At 50.6% G+C, this 21,387-nt stretch overlaps 1 protein-coding gene across 1 annotated transcript in view; it reads right to left on the bottom strand.

The window, feature by feature from the left end:
• The window catches only part of LOC142578293 (uncharacterized), a 33,901-nt gene extending 14,898 nt beyond the window's left edge, over nt 1-19,003 (bottom strand). Inside the window, exon 1 of the mRNA XM_075687691.1 lies at nt 18,794-19,003. Coding sequence (XP_075543806.1) covers nt 18,794-19,003 — 210 coding nt within the window. The remainder of the gene's footprint in view (nt 1-18,793) is intronic.
• Between the last annotated feature and the right edge of the window lie 2,384 nt (nt 19,004-21,387).

Genomic DNA, 21,387 nt, shown 5'->3' with positions numbered 1-21,387 from the left:
GTGCGCTGCGCGAAACGAAACATTACAACAGCTCGCGCGCAAAGCCGTCAGCGGAAGTGCGCAGCGCCAAAAAGAAAGCGAGAAGTAAAAAAATGAAGGCGGGGCCCGTGACGTATTTGTCACGTGATCCTCGAGGTCCGGTATGGGAGAACGCAGGGAAGGAATTTCGCTTGCGCAAGCTAGACGGGGCGAGTGGAGGGAGTGTCTCGCTATGCGGTGAAGCTCCCCTTCTGAAATCGTTGGTTCGCGGCACTGAAATATTTCCATCTCGGCTATTAATAAGCCGATTTGAAAACTTTTTGCGGCAGAACGCTCCCTACAGGACACGTAACAACTTACAGCGTATAACCAAATTTGCCATGAGGCCTGGTGAGGGGCTCTTTAAGTTTCGCCTTCAAGAGGGGAACGCGATAGCATTCTAAGATCCCTGACTGCTTCTCACGTTTCCCGGCCACTGCAGCTTATGTAACCGTAATGTTTACCGGGAAACGCTGGCGGCGAACGCTATACGCGAAGGCGAGCTTTCTGGTAGAAACGCGGCCTCTTGCGTGGGCCGCGATGCGGCGGAGGCGAGCGCCATCTGGAGGTGTTGCAAGAAACCGGGCGCACCTCTCCATGGCCTCGGAGATTTGCGTGCACTGGCGCTCGCAAATCTCAGACGCCGTGGCCGGTCTATGATTGGCAGCAAAGCTAGAAAAAATATTTGTGTTTGAGTTTCCGCGTAATTAATGATGGTTTCTCGCATATTCAAATTACAATCCGACGCTATCATGTTTGTAGGTTGTGTGTAAGTCGTATATTGCGATTTTTCTGGCGTATTTTACTTTGAGAAATTCAATTAGTTCAGCAACTTTTTTGTGCTAGACGGAGGGTCTGCGTGGTTGGATATACGTTGTTGGGTTAGCAAGGTTGGGAATGATTCTTGCCGAAACGACGGTCGACGCTGGACGCTGGATTTTGTGCGACACGAGGCCAGGCGCTCGACAAGCGCTCGACCATGCGTTCGACAACAATGTGTCCCGTCGCGGTGTGACCGCTGAAAGAGGCGTTTCGCTCGCTGAGAGTGTTGAAAGCAAAGGAGGGAACGTTTTGATACTTCAGTCACTCTAACAAGTACAAGAGACTGTCGATCGTCATGTTTTAAGGTCCAAAATCAAAACTCTGCATGGCGTTTTCATGGGGCGCTCGTGAGCTTGCGCTGGGAATCCGGACTTGAGACAGCTGGACTTTAAACACTTGGTGCAAGCTTTTAAAAACGTACCGGGTTCTGAAGAAAAAAAAATATACAGCGCAATGGCAACTACGAACAATTACGTACCGTCGCAAGTCTAGTGGAATCCGACGGTTCGTGCGTGTGTTTTGTTCTCACAGCCTTTCCCCGAACGCAGCAGACATATTCATATTGACTCAATTTATGTGTCATTAAAACTTTGCTCAAGGTAAATGTAACCGTCGGTCCCCATTGAACTATTTTATCCTGGATGGAGTAACCTGCCAGCTTCAATGAGCTTCTAACACATTTCCTTGGGCTTTGGTGCGTATAGTTCAAGCACGCACAAGGCGAGCAGACGGAGACAGAATGCAAAACAAGACAGCGCGGTGTGCCTGCGTTGCAATGAGCTTGTTATTGCAAGTGATATGCATGGGGTTGCTATGGAACGCCAAAAGCCTGCGCGTTCCTGGAACGACCGCCATCGCATTGATCGATAGCCATTATCGTCGCAAGGACTTCGAATGGATATCACGACAAACGGCGGCGTTTTTCTTCGAAATGCCTAGTTTACTGGTGCACTCTACAGCCAATTTAAAGTTTTGCAAGCTTCCTTGGAGCTTTATGCACTGGTGTTCATTTGACTATAGCTATCTTGACTGCTGGCACTTTGCTTTGAAAATGACTGCCCATATTAGTCCACGTTGTCCAAGCTGCGCACATCACAAGTTTAAATCGCTATAGAAAGTGAGACAATTGCATACAAGCACATATGGTGCCTCTGTGGCTCATCATATTGCCGAGGGCAAATACAGCATTAACACAGCGATTTTAATGTATACACTATGCACCCGGCTAAAAAATATTGTGATGACTCACGCGTGCATTGACTTTTTGCCGATGACCGCTTTACACCGGATCATCACTGTTATCAATTTATCCAACAGTACATGTTGCTGGGCTAGTTGGTACATATTGCTGAGTAGACCATAAATATGAACGCTGTTACGTTTCGCCTACGACGCGCGGTAAAGCCGGCGCGGATGCAACGGACGCCGGGGCTTTGTTCAAAGCGGCAGACATTTTGGCCCGTTCGGCGCCGCCGCTACGCCTCCCCGCCAAGCGCGTCCAGGCCTGTTCTAATGCCACGTGTCTTCATGTGCGTGTGTGTGTGTATGTGCATGTTGGTGCCCACGCTTGTCGAAGCGCGGCAGCCGGGGAGAGGAGCTCCCCCCAACTGTGAAGCGAGGGGGTCTGACCGGCGCCGACACGACGTATGAGCCACCTTCTCTTCCCATTGTGCCCCAGCGGCGCCGGCACGACGGCTGCGCCACCTTCTCATCCCTATGTGCCCGAGCGGCACAGTCACGTGCTCGTCTATAGAGGGGTTCCTTCTTGCCCTCAGCTGCGAGAGTATAAAAGCAGCTGCCCCCGGACGCCAAAGAGGCTCCGATTTCTTCTGTTGAGTAACGTGCACTCCCGTCTCTCTACTTCGGTCAACCTGACCGCCAACTCTTTGCGATGTTAGAATAAACAAGTTGTTTTGTTGTTACCAGTCGACTCATGCTTTGCCGGGACCTTCGGATGCTTCCAGTTGTACCCCAGGCCGCCAGGCCAACGCTACCCTTGGGGCTTGCGACCCAGGTGCAACAACGGGCGTCAGCGCCGAGTTCCCAACAACTCGTGCCAGCGGTGCGATTACAACAACTGTCTGCCAGCGGTGAGATCGCGACAACGCAGGCCAGCAGCGAAGATATGCAGTTGACTGTATGCTGAGCAGCTCAACGACCATCCGGGAGCAGTGCAACGAGCCCTGTGTGATGACTGGTTGCCTGCAGCGGAACGACTGCGCTGAATTCTCGGCTGCGAGGTTTGGTGAGTGCGGGACTTTCTTCTTCTGAGCTTTGCCAGGCTTTTGTTAGTGTCAGAAACAGAGCTGGTAATTGTGGTTGTCGTTGCTGCCGGGTTAGTTTGCGGCAAGACAATAGTAGGCAGTAGAGAAAGCAGCATTCAGAGCAGCCATGGATTTGAAGTCGTTGCACAAACCGAAATTGTTGGAGCTTGCAAGAGAGTTGGGTCTGGATGTCTCGGACAAACTCAGAAAACCAGAACTGCTAAGGGCTATTCTTGAGTTAGAAGCTGAGGATGACGAGCTGTCGGAATGCCTTGAGACCATTGAGGAGAGGGAGACTGCAAAAAGACAGGAGCGCGAACTTAAAGAACAGAAAGAGAAAGAAGAGCGTGAACGTAAAGAAGAGAAAGAAAAAGAAGAGCGTCAACACGCTTTGGAAATGAAGCGTCTCGAGATAGAGATGGAACGCGCTCGTAATGGAAGTCAGGCACACGGTGCAGGAGAACGAGTATTGCTCAAAATGACTGACCTGATGCGGCCGTTTAAGCTTGGAGAGGACATTGGTTTGTTCCTGGTTAACTTTGAGCGAACGTGCGAGAAGCAGGGGTTCTCTCGGGAAACGTGGCCACAGCGCTTGCTCACTTTGTTACCCGGCGAGGCGGCCGACGTAGTCGCTCGCTTGAATAGAGAGGAGGCAGAGGATTTCGACAAAGTGAAATCGAGTCTGCTAAAGAAGTACAGGCTGTCAGCGGAGGCGTTCCGTCGGAAGTTTCGGGAAAATGAGAAAGGCAGAAGTGAGTCATACACAGAGTTTGCGTACAGGCTTATGTCAAACATGCAGGAGTGGCTCAAAGAAGAGAAAGCGTTTGGTGACCACGATAAAGTTCTGCAGTGCTTCGGGCTGGAACAGTTTTATAATCGGTTACCTGAGAACGTGCGGTACTGGGTCTTGGATAGGCCAGACGTTTGTACGGTGGCTAAAGCCGCTGAGCTAGCCGAGGAGTTTGTGACGCGTCGGGCTCGCGGAGCTAAGGACGGTCAAAAGGGTGAATTTGGCTCGAAGTTTGAGAGGCCGAAGTTCACACCCATGAGAGCAAAGGGGAACACACGTAGTGCGGATGCGAGTGAAAGCAGTGCGACCGAACCTAAGGAGACGGCGGCAGCCGAAGCCGAACGCAGAAAGCGGTTCGAGACGAGGCAAGCGCGCGTTTGTTATACGTGCCAGAAGCCGGGTCACTTTTCGGCGCAGTGTCCGGAAACAACACCAAAAGTTGTGTTTTTGTCATTATGCAGCACTGACGAGAACATGAAGCTTCTCGAGCCTTACATGCGAGACCTCCTCGTGAACGGGAAAGAGTGCCGAGTGCTTCGCGATTCCGCAGCTACAATGGATGTAGTTCACCCCTCTTACGTAGAACCCCATATGTTCACGGGCGAGTGCGCATGGATCAAGCAAGCCGTGGAAGCTCATAGCGTGTGTCTGCCGGTAGCAAAAGTGCTTATTGAAGGACCTTTCGGAGCGCTTGAGACGGAGGCGGCAGTGTCATCTATGCTGCCCCCCCAGTACCCGTACCTATTTTCGAACAGGTCCGATCACCTCCTGCGCGAGAAGGGGCTTTTGTTTGGTGAAGCTAGTGTTCAGGCCTTAACCAGATCGAAGGTTCGGGAGCTCGCTGCAAAGGCGGTAGTTGCGGGGCCGACGTTATCGAACAATGAGAAAGGGTCAGAGGCGCAGCAAGCTGATATTCAGAGCACGCCCGAACTGAATAAACTTGAGTCTGTAACGTTAAAGGCACCAGATACCGGAGAGGAAATTGCCGATGCGGGAAAGTTAGAAGAGCTATCTGCAGATTTGCTCATCGCGCCTACGTCAGACAGACTTGATAGGTTGCTAAAAGTCAGCCGGTCGGCTTTGATAGCCGAGCAAAAAAAGGATGGCAGCCTAGAAAACATACGCTGCATTGTCAAGGAAGGTATCGCCAGGAAAAATGCGCGTTTTGTGGAAAGAGGTGGAGTCCTGTACCGGAAGTATCTAGACCGCAGAGGAGTGGAGTTCGATCAGCTGATCGTGCCTCAATGCTATCGTCAGGATCTGTTGCGCTTGTCGCACGGGGGTTCGTGGTCCGGACACCTAGGAGTTAAGAAAACTAAGGACCGTCTCTTACAAGAGTACTATTGGCCAGGGTGTTTTCGGGACGCAGACCACTTCGTGAGGTAATGTGACACCTGTCAGCGGGTGGGCAAACCAGGGGACAAATCGAGGGCGCCGTTGAGATTGGTACCTATCATTACCGAGCCTTTTAGACGGCTCGTTATTGATACAGTGGGACCTCTGCCGGTAACAGCCACGGGGTACAGACACATTTTGACTGTGATCTGCCCAGCGACAAAGTTCCCTGAAGCAGTGCCGCTTAAAGAACTCAGCTTAGTTGAGATAGTCAATGCACTACTGTCCATATTTACGCGAGTTGGTTTTCCTGCGGAAATCCAATCAGATAAGGGCACAGTGTTTACTAGCGCTTTGACGACAACTTTTCTCGAAAGGTGTGGGGTAAAGCTGTTACACAGCTCAGTGTACCACCCACAGTCGAATTCCGTTGAGAAGCTCCACTCCGTCATGAAGCGCGTGTTGAGAGCCTTGTGTTTTGAACATCAAACTGACTGGGAGCTGTGTCTGCCTGGGGTGATGTTTGCATTTCGGACCGCGCCGCATGCGGCTACGGGGTTTTCGCCAGCTGAGCTGGTGTACGGTCGCTCGCTGCGATCTCCGCTTCGCATGCTTCGAGAATCGTGGGAAGGCAGGGGCGACGACCCAGTCGTGGTGGAGTACGTGCTTAAGCTCCTCGAACGCTTAAAAAGGGCACAGGAGTTGTCAGGTGAAGCAATGGCAAAGGCCCAGCAGAGGGCCAAGGTTTATTATGATCGGACAGCCAGGGCCCGTCGTTTTGAGGTGGGCGATGAGGTCATGATATTGCGCACATCGCTAAACAACAAACTAGACGTGCAGTGGGAGGGCCCAGCACGAATTGTTCAGAAACTGTCGGACGTTAACTACGTGGTGAGTCTGCCAGGAAAGCGGAAAGCACAGCAAGTTTACCACTGTAATCTGCTCAAACCTTATAGACAAAGGGAAGCAGTAGTGTGCATGATGGTAAACGTTCCTGAAGAGCTTCCGGTCGAGCTTCCGGGACTAGGCTCAGTGACGAACAGGGACGACACCGGTCAAGTCATTAGTGACTTAATCAGTAAAGCACCGCTGTCGCCTGAGCAGAAAACCGAACTACACCAGCTCTTACAAGAGTTTCAAGGTCTGTTCGCTGAGAGGCCTGGTAGGACTTCTGTACTTACTCATGATATAGAACTTACCTCCCCAGAGCCAGTACGATCCAAGGCGTATCGGGTGTCACCCCGCCAGAACGATATTATGGAGGCTGAGGTAAAGAAAATGCTACAGCTCGGTGTTATTGAGGCAGGTGAGAGTGATTATACCTCCCCTTTGATTTTAGTTGAGGTACCGGGCAAGGAACCTCGTCCTTGCGTCGACTACCGCAGGCTTAATTCCATCACTAAGGATCAAATTTATCCGATCCCTAACATCGAGGAGCGCCTTGAGAAAGTTAGTAGCGCTCAGTTTATTTCCACCCTAGATCTTGTCAGGGGTTATTGGCAGGTTCCACTTACAGAAGAGGCTAGTAGGTATGCGGCGTTCATTTCACCAATGGGAACATTCCGTCCTAAAGTGTTGAGTTTTGGTTTGAAGAACGCGCCATACTGTTTTTCAAGCCTCATGGATAAAGTGTTGCGGGGACAGCAAGAATTCGCTTTACCGTATTTAGACGACGTAGCGATATTCTCCGCATCCTGGTCTGAGCATATGGCACACTTGCGGGCAGTATTAACCCGCCTGCGCGAAGCGGGCTTGACAGTCAAGGCTCCTAAGTGCCAGTTAGCACAGGCCGAGGTTGTCTACCTCGGTCACGTGATTGGTCAGGGTCGTCGCCGCCCCTCTGAAATAAAGGTGGCCGCTGTGCGAGACTTCCCGCAACCGCGCACGAAGACCGATATTCGGTCGTTCTTAGGTGTCGCCGGCTACTATCAGAGGTACATCCCCAGGTACTCTGATATCGCGGCTCCCCTGACGGATGCTCTAAGAAAAACAGAGCCCCAAACAGTCGTCTGGGACGAGACAAAGGAAAGAGCTTTTAGCGCCCTAAAGAGTGCCCTAACAAGCCAGCCTGTGCTACGATCGCCCGACTACACAAAAGGGTTCGTTGTTCAGTGCGATGCTAGTGAGCGAGGCATGGGCGTTGTACTGTGCCAACGGGAAAATGGAGAAGTAGAACACCCCGTCCTGTATGCTAGTCGTAAGCTGACCAGTCGTGAGCAGGCGTACAGCGCCACCGAGAAAGAGTGTGCGTGTCTCGTGTGGGCCGTTCAGAAATTGTCATGCTATCTAGCCGGCTCAAGGTTTATCATTGAGACGGATCACTGCCCTCTCCAATGGCTGCAGACCATCTCTCCCAAAAATGGCCGCCTCCTGCGCTGGAGCCTCGCTTTGCAACAATATTCCTTTGAGGTGCGTTACAAAAAGGGGAGTCTCAACGGTAACGCCGATGGCTTAAGTCGAAGCCCCTAACGTAGGAATCAGCCTCAAAATTGTTTGTTACTGATGTTTTTCTTCCTGAGGCAGGATTTTTAACATATTGCTTTTGTTTAGTGTTTCAAAGTGATGATGTGCTTTCTAGTGCAATTTTCCAATTTGTGGACGCGTTCTGAGTGCTGCTAGACTACTGTAAGGAACTAGGCAGTGGTATAAAAGGGGAAAGAGCCTGGCAGGGCTTAGTGAGGGTTGTGCCGTGCTTGCTGACTAAGCGGTTGAGTTTCAGCGTAGTTCTAACGCTTGCCGGGAACGAGAACAAAAATGTGAACTCTCCCGAAGTCACTTTGCAGTGTCCCGTGCGAACCTGAACGAGAGAACGAGGCCTTCTCTGTGCGCTGCGCTCAAGAAACGTCGAGGGACGCCCGACTTCGGTTATGAGCATCATCGAGCGACATCCCTCCGGACAGCGGATGCAGTCCCCTGACCATCGGGATCTCCTTCCCCCGGCGGGGCGGTCTGTTACGTTTCGCCTACGACGCGCGGTAAAGCCGGCGCGGATGCAACGGACGCCGGGGCTTCGTTCAAAGCGGCAGACATTTTGGCCCGTTCGGCGCCGCCGCTACGCCTCCCCGCCAAGCGCGTCCAGGCCTGTTCTAATGCCACGTGTCTTCATGTGCGTGTGTGTGTGTATGTGCATGTTGGTGCCCACGCTTGTCGAAGCGCGGCAGCCGGGGAGAGGAGCTCCCAACAACTGTGAAGCGAGGGGGTCTGACAGGCGCCGACACGACGGATGCGTCCACCTTCTCTTCCCATTGTGCCCCAGCGGCGCCGACACGACGTATGAGCCACCTTATCCCATTGTTCCCGAGCGGCACAGTCATGTGCTCGTCTATAGAGGGGTTCCTTCTTGCCCTCAACTGCGAGAGTATAAAAGCAGCTGCCCCCGGACGCCAAAAGAGGCTCCGATTTCTTCTGTTGAGTAACGTGCACTCCCGTCTCTCTACTTCGGTCAACCTGACCGCCAACTCTTTGCGATGTTAGAATAAACAAGTTGTTTTGTTGTTACCAGTCGACTCATGCTTTGCCGGGACCTTCGGATGCTTCCAGTTGTACCCCAGGCCGCCAGGCCAACGCTACCCTTGGGGCTTGCGACCCAGGTGCAACAACGGGCGTCAGCGCCGAGTTCCCAACAACTCGTGCCAGCGGTGCGATTCCAACAACGCTTGGCGCAAACGCGAAGGACGGGAGGGAACAAGGGGAGCGCAAACTTTCGACTGTTTATTCTATATTGTGTGCCATCCAACATATACACGCAGCCGAATGCGCAACATTCAGACGAGCTTCAATCGCACAACGCCCTAGTCACAGCCCGCTATCAAAGAAAACCTTCCTTCTGCAAGTAAAAGTGAAACTGATGTGTCGCTACTACAAAATGAACCTCGCTCTTTAATATGAAACGCCTCTAACAATTCGCGTGCCGTGGTCTCCCTGCTTTTTCCAAGAATCCTTATCTTGTCCAGTCGTGGCTCGCACGGATGTGAATTGCAGTGCTTAGGCAAATGTGCTCCGTGTTTACCTTTCAGTGACAGCTCATGTTCCCGCCCACGCTCATTTACGCAACGTCCAGTCTGGCCGACTTACGTCTTACCGCGAGACAACGGATACTCATAGACGACTCCGGTAGCACATTTTGCGTACGGCTTGGCGTGTATTTTACAACCACGTTTCTTGCCCCCATGAGAAAGTATGCGTGGACACAGCTGGGCAAGCTTGCGTGGCGCATAGAATACGACTGGCACCCCATGTCTGTCTGTTCCCTCCCGTTCTTCCTTGTTTGTGCCAAGCGATCAATCATACTTATGGTCTACTCAGCAGTATCGAGTTATCGCGTGGTGCAACACGCGCCTGCTGTAGCAGGGTGGATGGCGGGCTATCTGCAGTCGCCGTTCTCAAGATGGGCCTATATTCTGTCCTTGTCGCCGGCTCCATAGAAGTCTTGTCTTATCGTATTGCGCATGCGACGTGAATATGCTGTATATAGGTACTTGAATGCACGCGAGTGCCAGGTGATAGAGAAATGTGCAGAATATAACCAACCCTTATACATAGCTTTCATTGATTACGAAAAAGCGTTTGATTCTGTCGAAACCTCATCAGTCATGGAGGCATTACGGAATCAGGGTGTAGACGAGCCGTATGTAAAAATACTGAAAGATATCTATAGCGGCTCCACAGCCACCGTAGTCCTCCATAAATCAAGCAACAAAATCCCAATAAAGAAAGGCGTCAGGCAGGGAGATACGATCTCTCCAACGCTATTCACAACGTGTTTACAGGAGGTATTCAGAGACCTGGATTGGGAAGAATTGGGGATAGAAGTTAATGGAGAATACCTTAGTAACTTGCGATTCGCTGATGATATCGCCTCAGGGGACTCAGGGGACCAATTGCAATGCATGCTCACTGAACTGGAGAGGCAAAGCAGAAGAGTGGGTCTAAAAATTGATCTGCAGAAAACTAAAGTAATGTTTAACAGTCTCGGAAGAAAACAGCAATTTACAATAGGCAGCGAGACACTGGAAGTCGTAAAGGAATACACCTACTTAGGGCAGGTAGTGACGGCGGATCCGGATCATGAGACGGAAATAATCAGAAGAATAAGAATGGGCTGGGGTGCGTTTGGCAGGCATTCTCAGATCATGAACAGCAGGTTGCCATTATCCCTCAAGAGAAAAGTATATAATAGCTGTGTCTTACCAGTACTCACCTACGGGGCAGAAACCTGGAGGCTTACGAAAAGGGTTCTACTCAAATTGAGAACGACGCAACGAGCTATGGAAAGAAGAATGATAGGTGTAACGCTAAGGGATAAGAAAAGAGCAGATTGGGTGAGGGAACAAACGCGAGTTAATGACATCTTAGTTGAAATCAAGAAAAAGAAATGGGCATGGGCAGGACATGTAATGAGGAGGGAAGATAACCGATGGTCATTAAGGGTTACGGACTGGATCCCAAGGGAAGGGAAGCGTAGCAGGGGGCGGCAGAAAGTTAGGTGGGCGGATGAGATTAAGAAGTTTGCAGGGACGGCATGGCCGCAATTTGTACATGACCGGGGTTGTTGGAGAAGTATGGGAGAGGCCTTTGCCCTGCAGTGGGCGTAACCAGGCTGATGATGATGATGATGAGTGCCAGATATTACTCTGGATTGAGCGAATCGAGAAATACCGGGCGGACTTGACCCACCAGTTCACATTCGATGACCGTGCTTGCCACTATTGTTGAGCGAGTTGAGTGTCGCTTGCATGCAACGCTGAGTAGTAGTTCACCTCCCTCCTCCGGCCCCCAATAAAAAAACAAAATTTAATTCTGAACTTGCACTTTTGCCAGTATTTCTCAAGTTTGCCCTCCCAACGTGGTGGTACTACGGGGTATAACACGTTTCAACTATAAAGCCAATTAGCTTACAACACTGATTTGATTGATCGACGGAGTTTCACTTCCCAGAGTAACGCCATGGGCCGCGAGTAATACCGTATAGATCTTACGCTATTGAAAACGGTGCGTGTGGTTACTATAGCGTCGTAGTTGAGTATGCAAAAAAAATATGACGTTTTACGTGCCAAAACCACTATCTCATTATGAGGCACGCCGTGATTGGGGCTATCCGGATTAATTTCGACCACGTGGAGTTCTTCAACGTGCCTCTAATGCACAGTACGCGAGCGTTTTGCATGCCGCCCCTAGGAATGCAGCAGCTGAGGCTGGGATTGAACCCCCGACCTCGAGCTCAGCATCGCAACTCCGAAACCACTGGGCTACCACTGCGCCTCCAGCACCGTACCCATGAGCGCTGCCATATTTGCTCACGTGCTAGCACCCGACCTTAATTTAGCGCCTTATGATCGTCGTTTCATCGCTTGTTTGTGCATGGTTTACGGCACGGCTAAAACAACTGCTTTTTCGGCCAGCATGGATGGTAGACGACATTCGGCCACCATGCTTTTTCGGCCACCGTGGTGGCCGAAAAAGCATGGTGGCCGAATGTCGTCTACCCATACATGGGTAGACGACACACCGCTTTGGCCAGAGCTGCAGAGGCAGTGTAAGCATGCCTTTTATTTATCCATTCTGTCTGCACTGCAATCTAAGTAGTGTGCAAGCTTACACCGACTGAAGGCAGCCTGATGTTTGCATTTAGCCTTTTACCCTTTATATTCTATAGTCTCTCTATATATAGCTGTGGATTTGTAGGAACACGGTCGTGGCACCTGTTGTCGTCGTTAACTGTGTATCTGTAACAACTTTATTCTAGAGTAGGCCTGTCTGCGCTCGCGCCCAGGAAACGCTTGTTTGCGACCTGCTCTGAAAACGCGGTGGTTGATTTCGACTGGGCAATTCTTGCCGCCAGCGCTGATCAAATAGCTCGGGAATGACTTTCTGATTACGCATAGCGCAAATTACACTGTATTCGCGTAAGCGTGGACAAAAAGATGTTGCGAGTGGCCGAGCGCTCGCTCGCATTTTGTTTGATCCCCGGCGCAGAAAGAAAACTCGTGCTGCCCGCCTATTATTGCACATTTGACTTCGCTCTTACAGAAAGTGGAGGTTTTTCGAATATGTCAGTCGCGTTAAAACTTCTTTCTGGGCGAGTTGGTGCATACTTGACATGAAAACTGATTCTCGGCAAAAGTGCCGACGTGACGGCGCGCGTCAGTTTGGAAGCGTTCTACATACACAAATATGGCAGCAAGTGCGTAAGCACCCCTTCTGTATCGCTTTTTGCGGCAGAGCTTCATTTTTTGGAAGCGGCTGCTTACTGAATTCATTGTATCTTAGTATCCCTCGCCTTTTGTTAGTGTTTTCTACTTTTTTCGTTTTCTTTTTTCTTCGCGTCTGAATGCGTTGACTGCTTGCACGTTCGTTCACCGATGCGCATCGTCATTTTCCCCGATTGTATCACTCCCTTCCCCCTTCACTTCTGCCTTTCCCCTTATATAAGGCACCCGTCTTCTGTTAATAAAAGTTAGTTGACAGTCAGCGCTTGTGTCCTGTCCCTTATACTTTGTGGTTGCATGTGTTTGCGCTGTAAACAGTTTTCATGTCATGTCAGTCGCGCCTGCGTGGGGAGCAACTGGCGCTGACCTTGCATCATTCTGGAAGTTCAACGTTCCGTGATATTTTGTGCCAGAGGTGGCGTTAACGTTGTGTTGTTGCGGCAGGTGGTGTTAGCGTGGAGTTCACTGCCGACAGTCGGCTGCCGGTCATTGCCGCCAACAGGCTATCCAGCGCTGGCTGCAGAACCTGCGCTCGTCTTGCGGAAAGATGTGCGCAGCTGAGGCGGACAATAAAGCTCGCACACAATTGAATTCTATGGATTTACGCGCCGAAACTCCGATTTTATTATGAGGCACGCCGTAGTGGGAGACTCCTGATTAATATCGACCACCTGGGGATCTTTAATGTGCCTCCAACGCATGAGACGCGGGCGTTTTCGCGTTTCGACCCCATCGCAATGCGGCCGCCGCGGCCGGAATTTGATCCCACGACCTCCTGCTTAGCAGCGCAACACCGTATTGTCACCCTGTAGTGACGGTGAAGAAGGCAGCAAAACTGTGCATGACTAAACTTGCGTTTTATTGGGCGAACCTGTACCTTCAAAAACAGGCTACCCTCAAAGAACACAACATGGCCAGCGATCGTCGAAAATCTGACTAGCGGGTCAAGCGCGTCGACCTTTACACATGAGTCTTCGAAGGTGCCAAATTAATCCCTTGTGCCCGCGTGTCTTCCAGAAAGTTCTACGCAATTCGCGTCGAGCATACATGCAATCAGATTACACAAGGTTCGGTAGCAACAGACAGCGGATAGAGCCGTCGATATCATTCGAGAAACTTGCGATACACGCGGGCACGTCCTGCGCTGCGCGATAAGATTTGTTAGACGATGAAACGCGGTCACAAGATAAACAAGCACATGTGTCCATATATGGCTTCTAAGCCACCGCGGCGCGTCGAGGCTCGCACAGTCTCATCCCGTACCTTCACGTCACTGCCACAGTCCTTGCTGCTTGCGACAGAGCATGGCTTCCCTCTGCTATTGCACATTTTAAATATAATAAAGTGATTCCCGTCCTCTCGGCGGAACGTTGCTGGTGCGGTGGGCGGCGGCTGTTGCTCTCGATTCAGAAGGCTATCAATGGCGGCGGGCCTGCGGCCGCCCCTGGTGCGTGTTGTGCAGACTGCTCGCGGTAAAAGGTCTATACAGTAGACGGCTGCTGGCTTCCTCTGTAAACCTGGGGTTGTATTTTGCAACGATCCACTAGGTTTTCCGCTCTTTACTTTTTTATCACTCATCGCGGTAACCGTGCGATCTCGGATTAAACCGCGGCGTTCGCGGGCTAGTGCACTGAGGACGAAATCAATGGGAAACGAAAATAATCACTAGAAAACACGGGCCTTTGAGTTCTTTAGCGGCAATCCAAGAACACAAGCTCGTGGGCTGTCGTCCGAAACGCGAAGTGCGGATCTGTGTCCAACGGCGTCGGTCTGTGTTGTTGCCCTTTGCGTCTAAAAAGTGATGCAGTGCTCGCAGAGGTCAATAATGGCGCCATATTCCCGGAGAAAGTCCATTTCAAGAATTGAATCGCGGGAACACTCGCGTAGAACCAGACAAGTGGTGAGAAAAGCAGCACCGCGAATTTCTACTCTCGCCGTGCATAAGCCAACCGGTGTGACGACGTGGCCACCCGCCGTATGAACTGGTGCCCCGTTCAGGGCCCAACGTACGGTAACTTTTTTCAGAACGCTCGCCAGTTTGCCACTAAGAATATATAGAGTAATCGGCGCCGGTATCTACAAGTGCACTCATTTTTCTGCCGTCGATCAACACAGGTATGTCCAGTGAAATCCTGTTCGCGGGAACTGGTGTAGCTCTGCGGTCGGCACAATACGAAGTCTTCAGCGGTTCGAGTATCAGCGGCCCCGCCTCGGAAGGTCGCTGACGTCAGTTTTCCTGGCGTGGATTTGGTGATCTCCCTTACGTCGTCCTCGAGGTGGTATCACGAGCAGGGAAATATCGCCGTCGTGACAGTGAGCGTGACTGCCGCTGCGATGTGCCCGGCCTGCGTTGCTGTTCATTCGATGAATTCTGCGATGTCGGGAGGCCTCTGGCCAAACCTAGGTCGAGGCGAATTGATAGAAAAACAGCGCAGTCCGAGTCGTCGATAGGGGCACTCCCGATACACATGCCCAGCTTCGCCGCAGTGGTAGCATAGCGGTCGTCGATCGGGTGCTCGCCAAACGTCTTATTTCCTCGCGGGTGTTCGGCGGTCGTCGAAGTACGGTAGCAGAGTTGACGGAGCGGCTTGCGCCGATTGCAACGCGACTGGCGACGCAAGATAAGTAGGTGCGAAAGCTTGGGCGGGGCTCAGTAATGTTTCTGCGTAAGTCTTGCGCCGGGGCTCACTTGGCAGAGGTGGCGCTTCACTGCTGGAAAGAGATGCCTGCAGTGCCTGCTGTACTTCGTTGCGTACGACGCTGGCGAGGGAGCTGACTGGCGGTGGCGACGTACCGTGGTGCTTCTGCAGCTCGTCGCGAACCACTGAGCGAATCTGCTCGCAAAGCAAGGCGACGTCGCACCCGAAGCCTACCGGCGTATCCGGAGAGCAGGCGGCTTACTTGTCGGTTGTACATGTTCGACCGTTGCTGAAGCGTCTTCTCCATTGCGGTGGCTTCGGTGAGAACCCCGCAACAGTCTTCGGCGTATTCCGAACAAGACCGCCAAAGAGCTGTTCCTTTACGCCTCTCATCAGATGACGCACCTTCCTCTCTTCCGACATGCTCGGATCGGCACGCTGAAAGAGACGCGTCATGTCCTCCACGTACATCGTGACGCTTTCGTTGGGCTTTTGGACGCGTGAGTGAAGGGCTCGCTCCGCTTTTTTCCGGCGATCGGCGCTGGCGTAAGTCTCCAGGAGCTTGCGCTGGAATTCAGGCCAGGATGACAGGGCACTTTCGCGATTCATAAACCACGTGCGAGCACCATCCTGTAGGCTGAAGTAGACGTTCCTGAGTTTGGCGTTGTTGTCCCACTCGTTAAACGCAGCCACGCGCTCGAACGCCGCCAGCCAGTCTTCCACGTCTTCAAATGTGTCGCCTTGAAAAGCCGTCGGCACTTAGGGGTTCAGCAGCGTTAGTTAAGTCGGTGTCACCCTTTCCGTAGAAGTCGCGGTGGTAGTAGTCATCACTTTTTCCTGGAGTTTTCCCAATTCTGGGGTGAGGCCTCGGATTCGCCGGCTTGTGCGGTGAACTGGAGCCAACTACGATTGTGCGAGGTTCGTGCTGCCCAATGGGGGGTCTCCTGCGTAAGTTCGGTGTGCCCAGCAAGCTCCACCAAATTGTCGCGTATACCCTGCTGAAGTATACACGCTGAATGGGGATCCAGGCGTCTGTACTTCACGAAACGTAACGGTTGACGCGCGATGCCGAGACGAACCTCGTTCCCTTCTTCCGCAGTCCCCTTGCTGTGCCACACCATGTGGCAATATATATATATATATATATATATATATATATATATATATATGTAGCCTAGTAGGAGACGGGAAAGGCGGCGTAGATGACGTGTAAAAGCACTTTTATGAGAGCAGTCAACGCGACGTAGTTGTCTCTGTTTTCCCACTCGCACGCTACTTCAGCGTCGTTCTCATCGCCTGGCACATACCCGCGGCGACCATATAGGATGTGACATTTGTCGCCCCTTTGAAAAAAAAAAAGGCATCGTCCCGATGCACCAACCGCCGAAGGCTGTGCACAGACGGTGCAAAGTTGAGGTCATGAGGAAATGTATGGCTTCATACGAAGCACATGCACAACCTCGGGCAGATGCCGCCGGCGTTTGGAGCAGTTAGGACTGTCGGGGACAACTTCATAATTCACATCGCTGATGCGGTGCAGAACTGTGTACGGGCCGAAGTATCTTCGCAGGAGCTTCTCAGACAGCCCCCGCCGATGAATCGGAGTCCAGACCCACACCTGGTCACCGACGTTGTATGTGACGGGTCTGTGCCGAAGATTGTAGTGTCGGGCATCGTATTCCTGTTGTTCTTGGATTCGCAAACGCGCAAGCTGCCTGGCTTCCTCTGCGCGTTGCGCAAACTCTTCGACACCAGTCTCGTCGTCACCGCACTCGTGTGGCAGCATTGCCTCCAACATTGTTGTCACTTCGCGTTCGCAAACGAGGTTGAAAGGCGTCACACGTGTTGTCTCTTGGCGAGCCGTGTTATACGCAAATGTAACATGTGGTAAAATCTCGTCCCAGTTCTTGTGGTCGACGTCGATGTACATACTCATCATGTCTGCCCGAGTCTTATTCATGCGTTCTGCCAGCCCGTTTGTTTGGGGATGATAAGCCGTGGTCTTTCGGTGAGTGGTACCACTTAGTCGCAACACGGTATCCAGAAGCGCAGCCGTGAACGCAGATCCTCTGCCTGTTATGACCACTGCGGGAGCGCCATGCCTTAGGACGACAGCTTTGACGAAAAATCGCGCTGCTTCGGCTGCTGTTCCACGTTGGATAGGACCTGTTTCGGCGTATCGAGTAAGATAATCCGTGACGACGACTATCCATCTATTTCCGGCAGTAGACAGTGGAAACGGACCTAAAAGGTCCATGCCAATTTGTTCGAACAGCGCTTGCGGTATCTGAACAGGATGCAGCAGTCCAGCTGGCTTGCCGGGTAGGGCTTTGCGGCGCTAGCAATCCAGGCATGTCTGTGTGTAACGTTTCACGATCTACGCAAGTCTTGGCCAATAGCACTTTAGCCTAATTCTTGCCAATGTGCGGGTGTATCCCAAGTGACCAGCGGTCGGCTCGTTGTGACAGGCATGTAGGACTTCGTCGCGAAGAGATGCGGGAATGTGGCAATATACATACATACATACATACATACATACATACATACATACATACATACATACATACATACATACATACATACATACATACATACACATACACACACACACACATATATATATATATATATATATATATATATATATATATATATATATATATATATATATATATATGTATATCTACCCCTCGGATCCCTTTCTTCTCGTTCGTTATACTAATATGGCCTCGAATCCGGCAAAATTGATGCCTTCAGGTAGCACGTGTGGGTTTATTGACCAGTTGTCTTCACCCAAAAAGATAACGTAATCGTGACACCTGCGGCAGAAAGGATGGTCCACATCTGCCTCGAAGTTTTGTGAGCGGTGGCACTGGATAACACAGCCAGGGCTAGTCCTAGTAGTAAAGCATAAATGGCTCAGAAACTGCATGGGAAAACGACACCGCGGTAGCTCAATTGGTAAGAACATCGCAGGCGTAATTCGAAGACGTGGGTTCGTATCCCACCTACGGCCAGCTCTTCTTTCATCCAGTTTCAATTCCATTAATTTATAAATTCTTTATTTCAATTAGTAATTACAAGCAGTTTCCCCTGTGTTGTCCTTGGTGTCTGTTTGTTGGCTTCTTGTACATAATGTAATAAAACGTGTGTGTGTAAACGTCTTGGATATCGGGCCCAGCCCCGCTTACACTTCCACGCTCAAGGGACGCCACAAATCTTCAGACCCCCAATCGCAACATTATGCAGAAGAGAAAATGGTAGCCATAAACTTTCATTTCTTTCAAATTTCCCACCGAAACCCAATCGGTGGTAAGTCAGCGTGACGCCACGGATTTCACATTAACTCGTACTTGAGCCTCGTTGCTGCGCAATAAGATTTTTGAGAAACTTGCTAAGTTAAGTCTTTGGTGCTCGTGAAGTATACAATGTAGTCTAGTCCCTCGTTACCAAAAAAATATCTGCTGGGCCCAAGCACATGTAGTCAAAATTCATGACTTTCAACTCCCTTGTTTTTTTTATGTGCTGGCATTCGAAGATCATGAATAACCAACAAGGCCGAATTTCAGCTCTGTAGTAAAGTACACCTCAACTTATTTTTCTCTTTAGGGTTCATTCAGTTGAATGGCTGTCAGCGTGCCCCTATTAATTTACAACGAAGCTTATTGATAAGTTCATCACGGTCAGCAGCGGATTCACGGGGTGGTCAACACTCACCTGCACGTGGGCACTCCTAGTGCGCAGGAACTGCAAGTACGACTCCGAAGCTCCACCCGAGGCGTTGCCGTTGTTGTAGACGACATCGATGAACTGTTCCACATACTTTTGGTACAACGCCTGGTTGAGGCTCTTGTGCACACGTTGCCACAGTTGCACGAGCGGTTCCGCGGACAGCAAGATGTAGGGCTCGTCGCTCCGCGTGATCATGTCGAGCCGGAACCAGAGCGGCACGAGCCACTGGCAGCAAAGTGAGAGGCGTTCTTTAAACTCTTTCTCGCACGCGCGTGCTTGTATGTGTGTGTTCCCAATTTGTTCAAGCATGTGCTAACTGCATACGCTGCCGCACGACAAGGAAAGCCGTAGGACACTTGAACACAAATGACAAGACCGAAGAAGAGTGGAAGAACAGAGCTAGGGAACCCCGGCGCTGCGATTGTTCAGCGTTATTATGCATGAAAATGACGGGTTCAGTAGGTGGATTTGTCTCATTTTCGTGCTTGTGGCTTTCAGACGTTCTTGTCCAATTATTAATTACGCTTTCTTTTTTCTCTAAACTTCGAAACGATTATTTTTTAAGCATGAGGTAATAAGCGCCCGCATCCATGAATAAACATCGTATTAAATTGTGCAATTTAAATCAAATGCGAAGCATTCCTGGCGAATATAGAGCGGTTTTTCCTGCAGGGTAGATGATCGGTTTCGTAGGCCAATCCGGAATGCAGTGCACTTTAACACAGTCTCAAACAGTGATCTAGAACTGCATTTGGAGTAAACAACTGTTAAAATGCCCTGCTAGCACTCACTGTGACCTTTAGAGCTGGTAGAGTGCCGATGAAACAATGTGCAGTCACTATCTCCTGACACATCCGCTCTCGGATTCTATTGCATTGCGCACTGACGTCAGCAATGACGCACATTGGGCTCGTTCCACGCTAACCGGTGAAACCAGCATGCAATGAAACCACAAGCGATGTCTCCAGTCAAAAGACGGTCGAAATAACAATCACTGAACAGACTTTGAGTAATTATGTCAAGTGGTCTACAGTTACGTTTAATATTAGAATCAACATGACACACGTGATCGAAAAGGCTCCAAGACTGCATAGTGGCATCGACATGCGCAAAATTCTTTTGATATATACCAGTAATTCGAACGGTGTTTAGTTCACATTTATTATGACGTCCGTCATAATAAAATTATGACGTCCTTCCGTCTTTCTGTCTGTCTGTCTGTCTGTCTGTCTGTCTGTCTGTCTGTCTGTCTGTCTGTCTGTCTGTCTGTCTGTCTGTCTGTCTGTCTGTCTGTCTGTCTGTCTGTCTGTCTGTCTGTCTGTTTGCTGTCCGTCCGTCCGTCCGTCCGTCTGTTTATCTGTAAGTCAATTTGGGTCACTGAGAGTGGGTAGTCCATTTAATAATCGGTAGCACAGCGGCATGCTGTGCTGAGGGAACCTATGATTCGAAACTAACCGTCAGACCAACTTGTGCCACTGAGTGTATGGTTGTTCAATAAACCTCTTTGAAGCCAACTTGGGGCACTGTGTCTGTTCCACATGGTATGTGCCTCTCTTCAGTGAACCTGACGCCAGCTTTGGGCATTGGATATGTCCCACTACGTATTGCCACCCTTCAATAAACCTCTTTGATGCTAACTTGTAGCACACGGTTTGTGCCACCTAGTTTGTACCGCTCCTCAGTGAACCTGACAGGAGCATGGGTCATTGGGTATGTGCCACTATCTATGTGCCGCTCTTCGATAAATGTATTTGATGCTAACTTGTAGCACACGGTTTGTGCCACCTAGTTTGTACCGCTCCTCAGTGAACCTGACAGGAGCACGGGTCATTGGGTATGTGCCACTATGTATGTGCCGCTCTTCGATAAACTTATTTGATGCTAACTTGTAGCACACGGTTTGTGCCACCTAGTTTGTACCGCTCCTCAGTGAACCTGACAGGAGCATGGGTCATTGGGTATGTGCCACTATGTATGTGCCGCTCTTCGATAAATTTATTTGATGCTAACTTGTAGCACACGGTTTGTGCCACCTGGTTTGTACCGCTCCTCAGTGAACCTGACAGGAGCATGAGTCATTGGGTATGTGCCACTATGTATGTGCCGCTCTTCGATAAACTTATTTTATGCTAACATGTAGCACACGGTTTGTGCCACCTAGTTTGTACCGCTCCTCAGTGAACCTGACAGGAGCATGGGTCATTGGGTCTGTGCCACTATGTATGTGCCGCTCTTCGATAAACTTATTTGATACCAACTCGCGTAAATGGACATACACCACCGCGTAAGTGCCGCTCTCCAATGACCAAAAAAGATCCTTTAAAATTCCGCGTGTTCTCGGTGGAATATAATCCACGCCTTGCGCGGACAACGTTACGGAGTCGCTTGATGGCGCAGTGTGTGCAGTGCGAGAGGAGCCCAGTGCACGCACGTTTCGGCGTTGGCAATACGGCGTGTCACTACATTGCGTCAATGTTAATCGCATTACAGTCGAAATTCATCGATAGGGTCCCCTGGGATTTCTTTTTTTTTTTTTTTTTGTATCTCAGCTTCGCCGTGCAGTCTTCGGGCCCTTTCGA

Source organism: Dermacentor variabilis, chromosome 4 (assembly GCF_050947875.1).
Source record: "Dermacentor variabilis isolate Ectoservices chromosome 4, ASM5094787v1, whole genome shotgun sequence".
Classification (NCBI taxonomy): Eukaryota; Metazoa; Arthropoda; class Arachnida; order Ixodida; family Ixodidae; genus Dermacentor; species Dermacentor variabilis.
This window is presented reverse-complemented; position numbering and strand designations above follow the sequence as displayed.